Source organism: Panthera leo, chromosome A2 (genome assembly GCF_018350215.1).
Source record: "Panthera leo isolate Ple1 chromosome A2, P.leo_Ple1_pat1.1, whole genome shotgun sequence".
In the NCBI taxonomy this organism is placed as follows: domain Eukaryota; kingdom Metazoa; phylum Chordata; class Mammalia; order Carnivora; family Felidae; genus Panthera; species Panthera leo.
The window spans coordinates 11,683,599-11,700,613 of NC_056680.1; the positions used below are offsets into that span (position 1 = coordinate 11,683,599).

The following is a 17,015-nucleotide window of genomic DNA, read 5'->3' on the forward strand; positions in this document are numbered from 1 at the left end:
CCTGCATCCACCTAATAGAGCACTTACTACTTTTTTCCCCTATTTTTTTTTATTGCCGTAGAATACGCATAACATAAAATTTGCCATTTTAGCCATTTTATAGCATACAGTTCAGTGCCATTAATTACATTCACAGTGTTGTGAACCAACCACCTCTGTTTGGTTCCAGAGCTTTCTCATCAACCCAAAAAGAAACCCTGTGTTCGTTAGCAGTCATTCCCCATTCTCCCTCCACAGCCCCTGGCAACCACTGATATGCTTTAAAACACCTACATAAATGAATATTCATAGCACCACTATTCACAACAGTGAAAAAGTGGAAACAACCCAAATGTCCATTAAGCAGTGACTAAATAGACAATATGTGGTTTATCCATACAACAGAGTACTGGTCAACCATGGAAAAGCAACCAGGTTCTCAGAATGTTACATGCTATAATGTGGGTGAGCCTCAAAAACAGTACACAGAACGAAAGAAGCCAGACCCCAAAGGCCACATACTGTATGATTTCATTTCGATGAATGTCTAGAACAGGCAAATAGAGATGGAAAGAAGATTGGGGATTTATAGCCTTTAAAACTTTATACTGCCTAATAAAAAAGATCATATAAAAATGGTGAAGTTATTCATGAAGAGACACTGAAATCTCATGAAATTGAAGTTATTTGCTGATCACAGACTATGTACATTTGCTCACTTAGTGTGTTGATTTAATTATTATAGGGAGCACTTGCTGGGTGTCAGGTCACATTCCAAGAATAACTAATTTATTTCTCAAAACAATGCTGAGGGAGGCAGGGGAACATGGAGGTACAGAGAGATGAAGAGACATGCTCACTTTTACACAGTTGGCAGAACAAGAATTCAGGTTGGCTCCCACGTCCCTTTGTCGGATGTCCATGTTGCATTGTCTTAGAACATACGGATGTGCCTCATGGGAGCTGGAAAACACCCAGAATGTTACTTCTACACAGCCTCTTACCTCTGACTCCCTAAAGAGATACCTCCAGAGAAAGAATCTGATTTGTATGAAGTTAGAGATGCCTGCCGGTCCAAGGATTATAGACATGGGGTAGGGGTGTCTTGTGGTCACTGAGCTACGTGAAGAACAGGATTTATCAGAAGGGAGTAGAAGGATACAATGACAATGGCTGGAAGCTCCAGGGGAGGAATGTTTTCATTCTGGGAGGCAACCCAGAAGGATAGTGAAAGGCAGTCTTTAGAGACAGCCAGGCATAGGTTCAAGTCTTAGCTCTGCCATTTTGACAGCTTCACCTAGAGCAAGTTGCCTAACTTCCATGCACACCAATATTCTCATGAGTCTGCTCAAGATGCTCAAAATGCAGGTGATAAAAACAACACCTCTGTTACTAGGTTAATGAGAGAGTTAAATCTTAAGAGGCACAGAGTGGGAACTCAGTGTGTTAACCTTAAAAATAAAAACCCAGTTATTTTACCAGCAAAAGATGTGTTTATTCAGAAATAAAATGGAATCACAATCCAGCGCAAACAGGCCACCACAAAACCAAAGGCAGGTTGGGGGGAACAAAGGAAAGGTAGACTTTTTAAGGAGAAAAGGGGTAAGTTGGAAAGGCTGTTATAAAAAGTCAATTAGAATAAACCGAGAGCTCAAAGTATGGTGGCTTCTCACTGGGAGGGTGGGGAGTAGTAGCCACTCCCAAGGTCAAGTCCATCTCTTCCTGTCCTTGTCAAGTTTGCAATGGACTAGGAGGGACAGGGTGTGAGCTCTCTTCCTGCCAAAACCTCTGACTGCATTTTAGTGAGGTTTCCCACTGCTAATTTTTACAAATGCCAGCTGTCATTGATCGGGGTACCCTCTTGAGCAGACCCCGGGATGGGGAAGACCTTCTCCACCAAGTAGCTGAGCTCTGTCTCTCACACTTCGCCCCAGGCACAGTCTCCATGCAGAAAGGCAATTTCTCAGCAGGGACTGAATTCATCCTCGTGGGCTTCTCCACCTTCCCCCACCTTCAGATGATGTTCTTCCTGTTGTTCCTGCTCATGTACCTGTTCACGCTGCTGGGGAACCTGTTCATCATGGCCACAGTCTGGAGCGAGCGCAGCCTGCACACACCCATGTACCTCTTCCTGTGCGCCCTGTCCACCTCCGAGATCCTCTACACCTTGGCCATCACCCCGCGCCTGCTGGCCGACCTGCTCTCCACCTGCCGCACCATCACCTGGAAGGCCTGTGCCAGCCAGATGTTTTTCTCCTTCACGTTCGGCTTCACCCACTCCTTCCTGCTCACCGTCATGGGCTACGACCGCTACGTGGCCATCTGCCACCCCCTGCGCTACAATGTGCTCATGAGCCCCCGCGGCTGCGCCTGCCTGGTGGCCTGGTCCTGGGTAGGTGGCTCGGTCATGGGGCTGGTGGTGACCACGGCCGTTTTCCACCTCACCTTCTGTGGACCCAATGAGATCCACCATTTTGCTTGTCACGTGCCCCCTCTCTTGAAGCTGGCCTGTGGAACTGATGTACCAGTAGTGGCCAAGGGCGTGGGGCTGGTGTGCATCATGGCCCTGCTGGGCTGCTGTCTCCTCATCCTCCTCTCCTATGCCTTCATCGTGGCCGCCATCTTGAGGATCCCCTCAGCTGAGGGCCGGCACAAGGCCTTCTCCACCTGTGCGTCCCACCTCACTGTGGTCATTGTGCACTACGGCTTTGCCTCTGTCATCTATCTGAAGCCCAAGGGTCCCCAGTCTCTGGAAGGAGACACCCTGATGGGCATCACCTACACGGTCCTCACCCCATTCCTCAGCCCCATCATCTTCAGTCTCAGGAACAAGGAGCTAAAGACAGCCATGACCAAGACCTTCCTCAGCAAACTCTATCCAGAAAAAATATGATGATCAGGGAGGAATTACTTGGAAACAGCTAAGTTGGGTTACCAACTTAGAAACTGCACCCTTGAGGGGCACCTGGGTGGCTCAGTCGGTTGACCACCCAGCTCATGATCTCAGGTCAGGTCTTGATCTCAGGGTCTTGAGTTCAAGCACCACATTGGGCTCCATGCTGGGCGTGGAGTCTACATTAAAAAAAAAAAAAACAGGAAAAAGAAATGGCACCTTGTAAACATGTAATAACCTATATTTATCTGATGCTTTAAGGTTTACAAGGACCCTTGAAGGCAACATCCAAATGCACACACAATGGTTAATCAGCATCAAGAGTATATTCAGAGTGGAAAGACGTATAAGATGATGACACAGAGAAAATCAGATTTCACGATTCTCATCTGCTGCATGACATTTTATCAGGCAGCCTCAAACCTGGGATCTGTTCTTCTCCTGACAGCAGCCAGAGTGGTCTAATTAGTCCCACTACCATTAGTCCACACTGCTAGGAGAAATGGAAGATGCCAGGTCCCCACCTTGTACTAGGCAGTAGTGGGTACCTCCAACATGGATTTTGTAAGGCTACAAAAAACTAAGCCAGATTATAGCCGAGGAGAGCAAATCACCCTAAATTTCAGCATTGCACAGATCTGTACAATAACCGTTAGAAACAGTTAACAGAGCAGACTCACAGAAAAAGTCAAGGAAACCTCTGCATTTCAAGTGTGAATCTTGAGCAGCTGCAGGGACACAGAGAAGTCTCTATAATAAGTCCCACCATGAGAAATCGCCTGCTGTGTTAGAGAGTGATGTGACACATGGGCCAGTGTGCAACTCTTTGTTGAACCACATTGAGTTCAGAGTCCAGGATAAAGGTGTATCTCATGATCAGACCAGCTTAATGCTTCCCTGTGGCCATGAGGGGGATTTAAGGTTGATCATACTACATAGTATTTATACTTTGTTGAAAATAAGTGTATTCAAGAGAATGACAAATACTGTATAATATCATTTATATGCAAAGCCTAAAAAGCTGAACTCATAAAAACAGAGAGTAGAGTCATCGGTTACCAGGGACTGAGGGGTGAGGGAACTGGGGAGATGTTGTTTAGGGGTATAAATTTGCAACCAGTAGATATATAAGTCCTGGAGGTCTCATGCACAGCATAATGATTATAGGTGACAATATTGTATTAGCAACTTCAAAGTCCCTAAGAGGCTAGATCTTAATTGTCCCCACCAAAAAATGAAATGATGATTATGTGACATGATAGAGATATTAGCTAATGCTACAGTGGCAAGCATATTGCAATATATAAATGCATCAAATCGATACACTGTACACCTTAAACTTACACAATATTATGTATCGATTATATCTCATTTAAAAAAGTTTTTCTTGAGGCACCTGGCTGGTTCAGCCAGTAAAATATGTGATTCTTGATCTTGGGGTTGTGAGTTCAAACCCCATGCTAGGTGTAGAGATTACTTAAAGATGAAATTTAAAAAAAAGTTTCTTTGACAAATTTAAATTGTTTCTGAATATGAATCTATGCATTCATTTAAAAATAATAATTTATAGGGACACCTGGGGTGGCTCAGTCGGTGGAGCGTCCAACTTCAGCTCAGGTCATGATCTCACACTCGGTGAGTTAGAGCCCTGCGTCGGGCTCTGTGCTGACAGCTCGGAGCCTGGAGCCTGCTTCGGATTCTGTGTCTCCCCCTCTCGCTGCCCCTCCCCTGCTCATGCTCTTTCTCTGTCTCAAAAATAAATAAAAACATTTAAAAAAATAAATAAAAACAATAATTTATAGTAATACTTAATGGACACTAGGTTATAGTGATACTGTTGTGCACAACAACCAATGTAATTAAAATGTACGATGAATGGGGTTCCTGGATGGCTCAGTCAGTTAAGTGTCTGATTCTTGATTTCAGCTCAGGTCATGATCTCATTGTTTGTGGGATCAAGCCCAGCTTCAGGCTTTATGCTGACAGCGTGGAGCCTGCTTGGGATTCTCTCTCTCCCTCTGCCCATCGCCTGCTTCCACTCTTTCTCTCTCTCAAAATAAGTAAATAAACTTTAAAAAATATTTAAAATGCGTGAACAATAAATTAAATTACCTAAAGCTAAAATAAAGAAAATGTTTATTCATGTTTATGTTGAATAATAAACTATTCATCATTTGTCCTAAAGTTGGACTCAGTCTTTCTCTATAACTCGAGTGGTAAAAATATCCCATCTTATCATGAAGTGGGAGGATGTAGGAAACAATTTCAGTCAAATGTGGGAAATCCAGACCATCCTTCTTTGCAGAATATACACTGCACTGCATGTTTCCTATTACCCCTCATGAACATTATCTCATCATAGCCACATGAGGGGATCAGGGCAGATAAACATATCCACTCCCTTTGACAGAGGGGAAACTCGGGATCAAAATGGTTGTATGACTCATCCAAGATCACACAACTTGGTAGGGCCAAGTTTCTGGTGTAGGTCTTTTGTGAATCCCGGTCCTGGCCACCCAATGCTTCACACATCTTCCTATGGTGGGTTTTATGGGGTGCCTGTCCATGGAGGACTAGTCCACCCTCAAACCAAACACTCCACAATCCTAAGAGACTTTTAAACCACAGGCAGGCACTTGCAACCCGCCATGCATGAGCTTTGGGACACTGATGGATTATTTCTATAGATTCATGTCTACTTCCTGATTTTAAAATAAGTTTCATCTTGCAGTGAATTCTTATCACACTGAGCCAAGATGCTCCTCTTCTCCAACAGCAAAGCCAATCTGGACAAGAATACAAGCTAGTCTCTTTCATTTTCTTCGTTAAAGGCCAACTTGTCCTCTGATCCTACTGGTGTCTGAATAGACAGAGAACCTGGAAGGTAGTTGGTGGGCCAGTGTGAGTCAGGCCTCCAGTGTCTTATGCTAACTTATTTTGATCCCTTAGGCTATCCGCTTCCTGAGGTCAGGAAGTCTGTCTACCTTGCTTACCATCACACAGCATCAACATGATATTAGGAAGACATAAATTGATTAATAAATATTTCTTGGGTGGACCTATGTATTCCCTACAGTACTGAAACAAACCAGAATATTGGTTTATAATATTTACTGTAAGAAGCCTCATTGCCCTCCAAAGCAGTGGGAGATGGGGTAGGGGGAGCTGTGTTTGAGGTCAAAGTGACCTGGGTTTGAACTTGCTTCCCATTTTTCCCCTGAATTCAGTCAACCTCTTACAGATATATTCCACATTTGTGTAAATAAAAGTATATTCAGAGAAATGAATTTTATGATTGGAAAGCATTAGATATATCCATTAGTGAAGGATTGTTAAATGAACATTTGTTCATTCATACTTGAAACACAAAGCAGTTATTGCCAACTTGACAATAAATTATATTTAAAAAACAAATAAATGACAGAAGATTAAAAAAAGAAATTTGATCCTTGGACTTCATCAATGTCCTTTCTCCCTGGGGATCCTATCCAGTATCAGGGCTTTATGTACACTCTGCACACAGGTGACCCCAAAATTCTTATCTTCATCCCTATCCAGTAGCCTACTCAGCATCTCTACATGGATATCTAGTAGGTATCTCAAACTTAATGTGTCCAAAATCTAACTCTTAGACATTTTCATTGCCATTATCATTTTCTCTGTGTCCCTCCCTCTCTCTCTCTCTCTCTTTCTCTCTCTCTCTCACACACACACACATTCTTCCACAGTCTTTCTTATCTCAGAACACAGCAATTCAATCTCCATTCCTTGAAGACATTTCTTTTTTTTTTTTTTTTTTCAACGTTTTTTATTTATTTTTGGGACAGAGAGAGACAGAGCATGAACGGGGGAGGGGCAGAGAGAGAGGGAGACACAGAATCGGAAACAGGCTCCAGGCTCCGAGCCATCAGCCCAGAGCCTGACGCGGGGCTCGAACTCACGGACCGCGAGATCGTGACCTGGCTGAAGTCGGACGCTTAACCGACTGCGCCACCCAGGCGCCCCTCCTTGAAGACATTTCTGCTCAAAAATCATAGAGCCCTTCTCTAACCACACTACACAAAATAGATACACTCCTGGCCATGTCCCATGTCTATTGATCAGCTTTATTTGTCTGACATGTGCTTATCACCACCTGGAATATATCTGCTTATTAGATATTGTCTGTCTCTGCCCAACAGAATGTTGTTTGAGGTAGTCAGGGACGCTTGGTCCATTTTGCAAACTGCTATATGCCTACACAGCATGCGGTAAGTTCTCAAATATTTGTTGAAGACATTAAGTAAAAAGAATGATGACAAATGAACATATAACTGTGAGGTACAGTTTTTGTCTACACAATAAGATGGACAAAAAATGTTTCAAGTTTATTAACACTGTTGGAGTGGGTGTGGGGAATTGGCTGTCACACTTTGTTGTTTGAGCTTAGGCAGGGCACTTCCCCTCTCTGAGCCTACACTGAAAGAATGTAACAGCACCTACCTTCTAAGACAGTTGTAAGATTGAAGCAAGACAATGCTTACAAAGGGTTTAGCATGGTTACCATGGTGCCTGGTGCAATGGTAGCCACAGGAGTTAGGATGACATTATAATTTCAAGGTTTTTTTTTATAAGTTTGGGATCAGAGGGAGAGGTGTGAATTGAAGCAATGACCATCTGGAGCCATCAACTTTGATGTATCCATCTTGGTTATCAGTGCTGCGGAAGGAGTAGGACCTCAGTGGAGAGGATTGGGGTCCAGCAGGGGGCACCACTGGGAGAAGGGTTGCTCCAGCTAGGCTTTCTGACCTAGCTTTTTTCTCCCAGAATCCTCTTCTCCTCCTCTCTGTGGCTTCTAGCCTCCATGCATGGTCCCCATGACTCATCACCATGGCAACAGCTAATGGGACTGGAGATAGGTGATGACACCTGGCTCTCAAGAGACAAAGAGGTGCTCTGAATGGCAGACAAGGCTGTGCAGTGGTTAAGTGATGAAGCAAAGTGGTGTTGGTTGAATTACATCCCATTTCTTGGCCTCAGTTTCCCATCTTTCGGGAAATTTCAATTAACCCATTGAAATGGGTTCAATAATAATGTAGCCACCTGTTAGGATTGTTCTGAGAATTAAATAACATCGTGTATGTAGGGTGATTGACGATGTCTGGCATCCGATTGCACTCAATGCCAGCTTTTAAAGATCTTTTCAGTAATTATTTGCAGCTTTCAAATGTGTCTCAATTCCTGTGCTAGTTTTGGGAGGACAGAGATGGGTACATTGCTATTTCCTGTTTCTAGGTGCTTGGTGGAACGACAGAGAAATATCAGGGCTCTCACCAAGATATGGACCAAGAGCTAAGGGTCACCAAAGGGGCATGACCCTAACCAGTGCCCACCAGAGGATGCTTGGAAGTTTCTGGAGAATTTTTGGTTGTTAAAGCTGAAGGAGGGAGACATATGTCACAATATCTAGTGGGCGAAGGCCAGGGATGACATTCAACACCCCACAATGCATAGAACAGACCCAACCACAAAGAATGAGCCATCCCCAAATGTCAGTCATGCCAAGGATGACAAATCTTATTGTATTTCTTCAACAAACACTTATTGGGCACCTACTGTTTGACAGGCACTTTTTTAGATGCCACTAGGGATATAATGTTAAACTCATTAGACATGATCCCTGATTTCAGTGCTTGTACTTCAGAGAGGAAAACGTGGATATTAAACAAATAACCTAATGAACATCTATGATAAACTGTGATAAAAGCTATGAGGAAAAGAAGGGAGTTGCTGTGATAGGAGTTGCTCATAATAGGGGTGGTGACACAGTATGGGGAAGTCAGAAAAGGCTTTCCTGAGGAGGTGGCATTTAAAGCCAGACCTATGGATACGTAGGACTAAGGAAAGGGCAGCTGTCTGTGCAAACTTCCTGAGGTCTGAGCATGCTTGGTTTATTACAGAACAGCTGGAGAACTAGAGGGGCAGGAGAGGTGGGAAGGGCTGTGGGATAAAGCTGGAGTTGAAGCAGTGACCCAACCACACTACAGTTTGTAATGTATCTCAAGAGTATATAAATAGACTGGTGATTTTTCAGGTTTTCCCTTTAGCAAGATCCCTCTGGCCTCTGGACAGAGGTAGTCTGGGAGGTTGGGGGTGGGGAAGGAGGAAAACACCCTTGAGGAGGGAATTGGCAAGGGCAAGGGGGTCAAGTCAACACTGGGGAAGAACAGAACAAGAGGAGTTAAGGCAGCAAACTGCATCTCTCAGGCTGGCCTTTGCCTCCAGAAATTAGCACTGAAACACTTGGTGGCTCTAATTAGTGCAGGGAGAGGGGTCCCCTAAAGTCTGGAGATCTCGCCATCAACAGCCCTTCTCAGCGCTCCAGGCCTTTTAATCACCTCTCTGGGCTCTGGCTATGCCTTGGGGATACCAAAGAATGTGTCACAAAGGGGACCATTAGCAAGGAATGGCAAACGGTGAGGAATGGAGGGGGTGGGGGCAACTTCTAAAAGGGGAAGCTGAATCTTGGCGAGGAGGTGGGACACTTCCCCTGGGCGTGGGGGTGGAGTCCTGGCCAACACTAATGAGCAGAGGGGCGGGGCTCTCTCCCCTGATGTGGAAGGTCTTAACCTAAAACCCTGATGTGTTTACACTGACTTTTGGCACATATTCCTACTTCTATTTTCTATCACCAGATAAGTTAATTATGGCTTCTATTTTTTTGGTCTTTTTCAGGGAAAATAAATGCAAGATTATTTGGGGTGGCAAGGAAGGGGAGTCTAGCAAGGCAGGGACTAGGGTCAAGCAAGTGAGGCATTCACCTTGACCACCAAGTTTAAGGGGCCACCAAAGAATTCAGTGATCAAGATAAATCATATTTTGGGGCACCTGGGTGGCTCAGTCGGTTGAGTGTCTGACTCGATTTCAGCTCAGGTCATGATCTCACCATTTGTGGGTTCCAGCCCCGTGTCAGGCTCCTTGCTGATAGTGTGGAGCCTGCCTAGGATTCTCCCTCCCTCTCTCTCTGCTCACTCTCTCACAATAAACTTAAAAAAGATAAACTGTATTTAATACAACCTTTTTAAAACCAAAATTAATGCAAAAAATGTATGATGAGCAGCGCATCAACATTTTAAATAAAGATGGGATGTAACGGTGAGCTTTCATAGCTCTGCCTCAAACATCTCGTCCTGACCCAGCCCTTGGGGTCTAGAATCTGTCACCTACAGAAACAACATACATTCACTAACTTCAATTTCCTTGGTTGTTTTAAATTTTCAAAGCAACTAATACTAAATCAAAAGAATTAAAAACGTGATTTATTTACATTTCAGAGTGCATTGACATTTGTCAGTCCAATTAGAGGAAGTGGATTTTTTCTCTGATGACCACAGGGAACCACACCTGTTATGCCCAGAATTCGTGATCCCCAAAGACCACTAGGGAGCCGAGTCTGATGCAAAAGCAAAAGAGCCTTTATTCGAGCTAGCTCGAGCTCAATCCCCTACCTGCGCCCGACGCAGCGGTGAGATACCAGGGAGAGAGAGCGAGTTTCAAAAGGACAAGGTTTTATTGGGGTGTAGGGGCAGTTGTTGAGGTCTTCAGCAGTTGTTGAGGGCCTCAGCCGATTGGCTGGGGGAGGGTCCGAGTCCTGTTAGGCAGGTGAGGGGGGGTTACTCAAGGGGAGGAGGTGTGGTCAAGGTGAAGGACACAGAACAAGATGGAGTCCGCCGGCGTAGGCCCGCCCTTTCAACACCTACAGTTCCTGGATATAATCCAGAAGCCATGTTTGCCATGACCTCTTTCAAGTTCACAGTCTCTCACCTGTTTCCCAGGTCAACCAGCATATACTCCAAGACGTCTCTGGATCTGTAGCCAGCTAAGGAGCAGTGGCTACACCCCAAGACTTATGCTGGCCACTTAAACATACCTCTTACAGGACAACTCTAAGAGGGGTTGATCTTACCATCTGGACTCTTTCTCATTTTGTAAGGGGGGCAAAGGATGCCACCAAATATTGCTAGCTAACTGCCTTGAATCTTCTCAGTATAACTTAGGAATCTGGCTTCAAAAGGGATCAGCATTTCTTTTTTTTTTTTTTTAATCTTTTTTTAATGTTTATTTCTGAGACAGAGGAGGGGTCGAGAGAGAGGGAGACACAGAATCCGAAGCAGGCTCCAGGCTCTGAGCTGTCAGCACAGAGCCCAACGCGGGGCTCAAACCCACAAACCGTGAGATCATGACCTGAGCCGAAGTCAGTCGCTCAACTGACTGAGCCACCCAGGCTCCCCTAAAGGGATCAGCATTTCTTTAGAGCAAACAATTTCATGTTTGAATATAACAATATTTTGCATATTAATACATCTACTAATGAAAACATGGAAATGTTCAGCCAGTTTGGTCGAGATTACGATGTGTCTCACGGATCCTCTCATGCTGGGGGTTTCCTCCTGACCCCCGAGAACGTGTATCTCCAGTTCTGGCTTGTTTTTTTCAGGGCTTGCTACAGTTGGTCCTCTCCTTCCAATCGACACCTTCATGTCTTTGTCTCTTCTTGGAACACACTGGCTTCCTCTCCTCATAATTCCTGAGAAATGTATGCTTCTGACCCCAAGTTCCAACATAAAGAATTCTAGTTTTTCCACTTCAGGGCAAGACCTTTAACTAATGGATTTAATCTCTTTATAGCCCTGTTTCCTCATCTTTGAAATGGAGCTGATAATATTATCTTCCTTGTGAAGTAAAAGAACCCACGTGTGTTAAATCATTTAAGACCATACCTATCATTGGGGCACTTGGGTGCCTCAGTTGGTTGAGCATCTGACTCTTGATCTCAGGTCAGGTCCTGATCCCACAGTCAACGGATTGAGCCCCGCCTGAGGCTCTGTGCTGAGCATGGAGTCTGCTTAAGATTCTTTCTCTCCTTCTCTCTGCCTGTCTCTTTTCCTAAAATAAATAAAATTAAATTTAAAAAAGGACTATACCTATCTATCATTAGTTACCAGGGAAATACAAATCAAACCCACAATAAGATACTACTAGAATGACTATAATCAAAAAGTTAGATACATTAGCGTTGGCGAGGATGTGGAAAAACTGGAACCCGCAGAGACTGCTGGTGGGGATGTAAAATGGAGCCACCACTTTGGAAAACAGTCTAGCAATTCCTCAAATGATTAAACATAGAGTTACCACATAACCCCTCATTTCCACTCCTAAGTACACACCTCCCAAGTGAAAATGTATGTCCACATAAAAACTTGTACATGAATGTTTATAGCAGCATTACTCATTATAGCCAAAAGTTAGAAACAACTCAAATATCTATCAACAGATGAATGGATAAATAAAATGTGGCCTATCGAAACAATGGAATATTATTCAGCCATAGAAAAGAATGAAATACTGATACATGTGGATAAACCTTGAAAACATTATGCTGAGTAAAAGAAGCCAAACACAAAAGGATAAATATTGTATGACTTATATATATGACTTATATAAAATGTTCAGAACAGGCAAATCTATAAATACAGTGGATTAGGGCTGCTCAGGGCTGAAGGGAAGAGAGGAAAGAGGGATGACACTTAAAGGCTATAAGGTTTTATTTGGAGGTGATGAAAATGTTCTAAATTGACTGATTTGGATTACACATATCTTTAAACAGGTGAATCATATGGTATGTGAATCATATCTCAATAGAACTATTTTTTTTTAAACCTTACCTAGCTGATGATAAATGTCCCTCCCTCCCCCCACCATGGGGAAAAATGGAAGCTGTTATCAGCATAACTATTAACAAGGAAGGAAGAAAGAAAGGAAGGAAGGGGGGGGGGGTTGGCGCCTGGGTGGCTCAGTTGGTTGGGTGGCTGACTTCTGCTCAGGTCATGATCTCACAGTCCCTGAGATCGAGCCCCACGTTGGGCTCTGTGCTGACAGCTCAGAGCCCAGAGCCCGCTTCAGATTCTGTGTCTCCCTCTCTCTCTGCCCCTCTCCTACTCACACTGTGTCTCTCACTCTTTCTCTCGAAAATAAAGATTAAAAAAATTCAAAAAAAAAAAAAAGAAAGGAAGGAAGGGGAAGGAAAGAAGAAAGAAAGAAAGAAAGAAAGAAAGAAAGAAAGAAAGTTGATTGTTTTTGTTTCCAACTCATATATCTGGCTTTATCTTTGAGCTAAAGATTCTGTAGGACAGTGGTTCCCAAAATTTCATCCTCAGACCTGCAGCCTGAGAGCACCTGAGAGCTTGTTAGATGTACGGATTCTAGAGCCCTACCCTGACCTGTTGAAGCAGACACTTTGGAGTGGGGCCCAGCAGCCTGTGACCTAACCAGCCCTCCAGGTGACTGTGATGTGCCCCCACCTTGGAGGTCCATTGCCACAGAGGACTCACTGGGCTGGTGGCATACCACATCCCTGCATCTGTCTGGTTTCATGAACCTGGGCAAGTCTGAGCTTCACTGTGTCCATTTTCTCATTTAAAAAACAGGTGTAATCTAAAGGGGCTGCCTGACTCCGCCTGAGCACCTCCCTTGAAGCAAGACCCAGCCTGTGGATGCTTCCCTCAATATATCTGAGTACACAACACATGAAAGAGAAATGGATTCTTATTGAGGATTTCAAGGGAGTCAGGAAGGGGGAATTATATCAGGCACTTTATGGCAACCTCATAAACCTTATAAAATGCCCATTTACAGGCCTGCTCATTCCTCAAACTTTTTCACCAGTCACTGGGCCCATCACCTCCCTTACGTCCTGGAGGTTAAGGGCCAGCAACTGGTTCTTCTTCCTGTCCCGACCCTTTCTCTCAGCTCAGCCCCCACTTCCTTATCCCTCTCCCATGAAGGCTTCAACTCCATGTGTCCACACATAGCTTTTCTCCCAAGGAGAAATTCAGATCCCTCCTCTTTCTTTCTCCTCAACCAGTCATTCAGCTCAATGAAGGCAACTCCTAAGAGGAGACACCTTTCCTCCAAAAATGTGAAGAATTAAAAATGAACAATCATTTTCTTCATCAAGAATGCTTTCCTTTCTTCAGTGTAGTATTCAGAATGACAGCAATGGTGTGTCTGAGGCAGACGACACAATGCTTGGTACACAGCAGGTGCCCAATCACAGTTTATGCATTTTGGGCAGAGTCGGCATCCCTCATTCACACATTCATGATAAACCATGAACACAGGTTCCCCAACACAGTGACGTGGGCACCCCCTCCCCCAATGCCACCATCAGGCACAGGAACCTGGAGGAAGGTGACATACTAGGTCCATAGTGGGAAGGTCGACACCCCAGTGAATCCAGGAAGAACAAGGTCAACCAGACTGAGAGAAAGGAGAGAACACACACATCTAGAACTCGGAGTACTTGCAAAGTGGGGAGGTGGGGTAATTCCCATATAAGAATCATCACCAGTGAAGTGTAATCATTCCCATTTTACAGATAGAAGCCTGAAGTGCCTCTACCTGACACATCATTGCCACGAAAGGAGCCACTTCAGGAGCTCTGGGGATGGAGTTTTCTGAGGAAGGTCTTGGTCATGGCTGTCTTTAGCTTCTTGTTCCTGAGACTGAAGATGATGGGGCTGAGGAAGGGGGTGAGGACCGTGTAGGTGATGCCCATCAGGGTGTCTCCTTCCAGAGACTGGGGACCCTTGGGCTTGAGGTAGACGACAGAGGCAAAGCCATAGTGCACAATGACCACAGTGAGGTGGGACGCACAGGTGGAGAAGGCCTTGTGCCGGCCCTCAGCTGAGGGGATCCTCAAGATGGTGGCCACGATAAAGGCGTAGGAGAGGAGGATGAGGAGACAGCAGCCCAGCAGGGCCATGATGCACACCAGCCCCACACCCAGGGCCACGGTTGGTACATCAGTTCCACAGGCCAGCTTCACCACAGGAGGCACGTGGCAGAAAAAATGGTGGATCTCATTGGGTCCACAGAAGGTGAGGTGGAAAACGGCCGTGGTCACTACCAGCCCCATGACCGAGCCACCTACCCAGGACCAGGCCACCAAGCAGGCGCAGCCACGGGGGCTCATGAGCACATGGTAGTGCAGGGGGTGGCAGATGGCCACGTAGCGGTCGTAGCCCATGACGGTGAGCAGGAAGGAGTGGGTGAAGCCGAACGTGAAGGAGAAAAACATCTGGCTGGCACAGGCCGTCCAGGTGATGGTGCGGCCGGTGGAGAGCAGGTCGGCCAGCAGGCGCGGGGTGATGGCCAAGGTGTAGAGGATCTCAGAGGTGGACAGGGCGCACAGGAAGAGGTACATGGGCGTGTGCAGGCTGCGCTCGCTCCAGACTGTGGCCATGATGAGCAGGTTCCCCAGCAGCGTGAACAGGTACATGAGCAGGAACAGCAGGAAGAAGGTGGGCAGGAGATGCCTTGGGAAGGTGGAGAAGCCCACGAGGATGAATTCGGACATGGAGCTGTGGTTTCGGCCCAGCGTGGCGGCCATCCCTGGGTGGGGAGAGAGCGAGGGCAGCCAGGTGGGCGGGAGCTACGAGTGTGTGCTGAGCCCAGCCTGGGAGGACTTCCCCGAGGAGGTACCCCTTCACCCCGCAGGCCATGGCCAGTCCCTCGGCCACAGGCTGCTCGTGAGGATGGTCAGCACTCCTCTGAGCTGCGCGGGGTTCACGGAAGATAGTGGGCCTCAAGTGCTTAGCGCTGATCCTGGTTCGTGGTAAGAACTCAGGACATGATGATAATAATAATACTGTTAATAATAATGACTACTAGTATTTTAAAATCCCAGTGATAGGAGCTCTGGGTCTCTACTCAGCCACACCTGGATTGAGTCACCACTAGCTTGTCAGTGCCTCCAGTCATTGTGCTAATAGGGAATGGAAAAATAAAGAAAAACACAATTCAGTCTTCTTTTTGAAAACAGTGATTATGCTGGGGTCTCCCATGAAATATTTTGAATTGGAAGAACCTGCTGCTGGTTGGTGTTCCATCTTTGAAAGGACAGCGCAAACCTCGCCATCTTGTGTCCTGTAGGCTGCATCTCCTTAGTGCCTGCCAGGCTTGCTAAGTATTATGGGGTGGCTTTTCTCTCTTTTTAGACAAAACTCTACCATGTTATCTGCCTAAGTTAAATGAAGTTGAGAAGTTGCTTTAAAACACTCTTCCAACACCAACACCAACCACAACATTGGGTTGGTTCCTTAACCTTTTTGAGCCTCAGTTTCCTCCTCCCTAAAGGAAGTTGATCATAATAATGTCTGACTGACAAGGTTGTTATGAGAAGTAAGATTATGCGCTTAATGTACTTACTGTGGGGAGTGAAATAGAGTAAACACTAGAGACGCTGAGAATGAGGAAGGGCGTGAATGACCAGAATCAGATTCCCTTAAAATGTAGCAACTTATGGTTGTATATTTCTCTTTCTAGAGAGAGCATGGAAGGTGGGGAGAAGGGCAAGGGAGAAGAGAGAGAATCTTTTCTTTGGGAGTTTATTTATTTATTTTGAGACACAGAGAGAGAGAGAGAGGGAGAGAGAGAGAGAGCGTGAGTCGGGGAAGGGCAGAGAGAGAGGGAGAGAGAGAATCCCAAGCAGGCTCCACACTGTCAGTGCAGAGCTTGATGCAGGGCTCGATCTCATGAACCATGAGACCATGACCTGAGCCAAAACCAAGAGTCAGATGCTCAACTGGCTAAGCCATCCAGGTGCCCCTGTATCTCTTTTTTGATTATGCATTTAATGCATTTACCACTTTTGTAATTCCTGGTATTTCTGTCACATTATTTAATACACACACACACAGCTCAAGTATATATACACACATATGTGTATATATATGTGCAAAAGCTAATATATACTTATATACATATATTTAACTTGTATAAATATACACAAACATGCATATAGTCCTATTCACTACACCAAACAACAAAATAAAACAAAACAAAAACAAAAAAAACCCAACACTAGGAGCATGGACCTATCACCAACAAAGACCATGTGTGAGGCCATAAAGGAAGTACAGGTGCATTCCATTCCCAAGTACCAATACCCAAAGCCCCAAATATCTGATCATTTGGCAATACTACTGGACTTTAATAAGAAAAGGACCCCTCAAAATTCCCATGTATTTAGAATGTAAATATTGGGTGAACCATTTGACAATGCTAAAATAACATATTAGTCATTAATCATCTGGTTAAAAGG

At 45.0% G+C, this 17,015-nt stretch overlaps 2 protein-coding genes across 2 annotated transcripts; one reads left to right on the forward strand and one right to left on the reverse strand.

Annotated features, from left to right (window-relative positions):
- The first annotated feature begins 1,721 nt into the window (after nucleotides 1–1,721).
- On the forward strand, nucleotides 1,722–2,872 carry LOC122213346 (olfactory receptor 10H1). Its single transcript, XM_042927470.1, has one exon. It carries the CDS (start codon nucleotides 1,811–1,813, stop codon nucleotides 2,870–2,872), a length of 1,062 nt encoding a protein of 353 aa, XP_042783404.1. The 5' UTR covers nucleotides 1,722–1,810.
- An 11,470-nt stretch (nucleotides 2,873–14,342) lies between these two features.
- On the reverse strand, nucleotides 14,343–15,302 carry LOC122213347 (olfactory receptor 10H2-like). Its single transcript, XM_042927471.1, has one exon. The coding sequence runs from the start codon at nucleotides 15,300–15,302 to the stop codon at nucleotides 14,343–14,345; it is 960 nt and encodes a 319-aa protein (XP_042783405.1).
- Between the last annotated feature and the right edge of the window lie 1,713 nt (nucleotides 15,303–17,015).

What these genes read in the sequence shown, in the direction of transcription:
- LOC122213346 (XM_042927470.1), top strand. Translation starts at nt 1,811, where the DNA reads ATGCCAGCTGTCATTGATCGGGGTACCCTCTTGAGCAGACCCCGGGAT.
- LOC122213347 (XM_042927471.1), bottom strand. Translation starts at nt 15,302, where the DNA reads ATGGCCGCCACGCTGGGCCGAAACCACAGCTCCATGTCCGAATTCATC.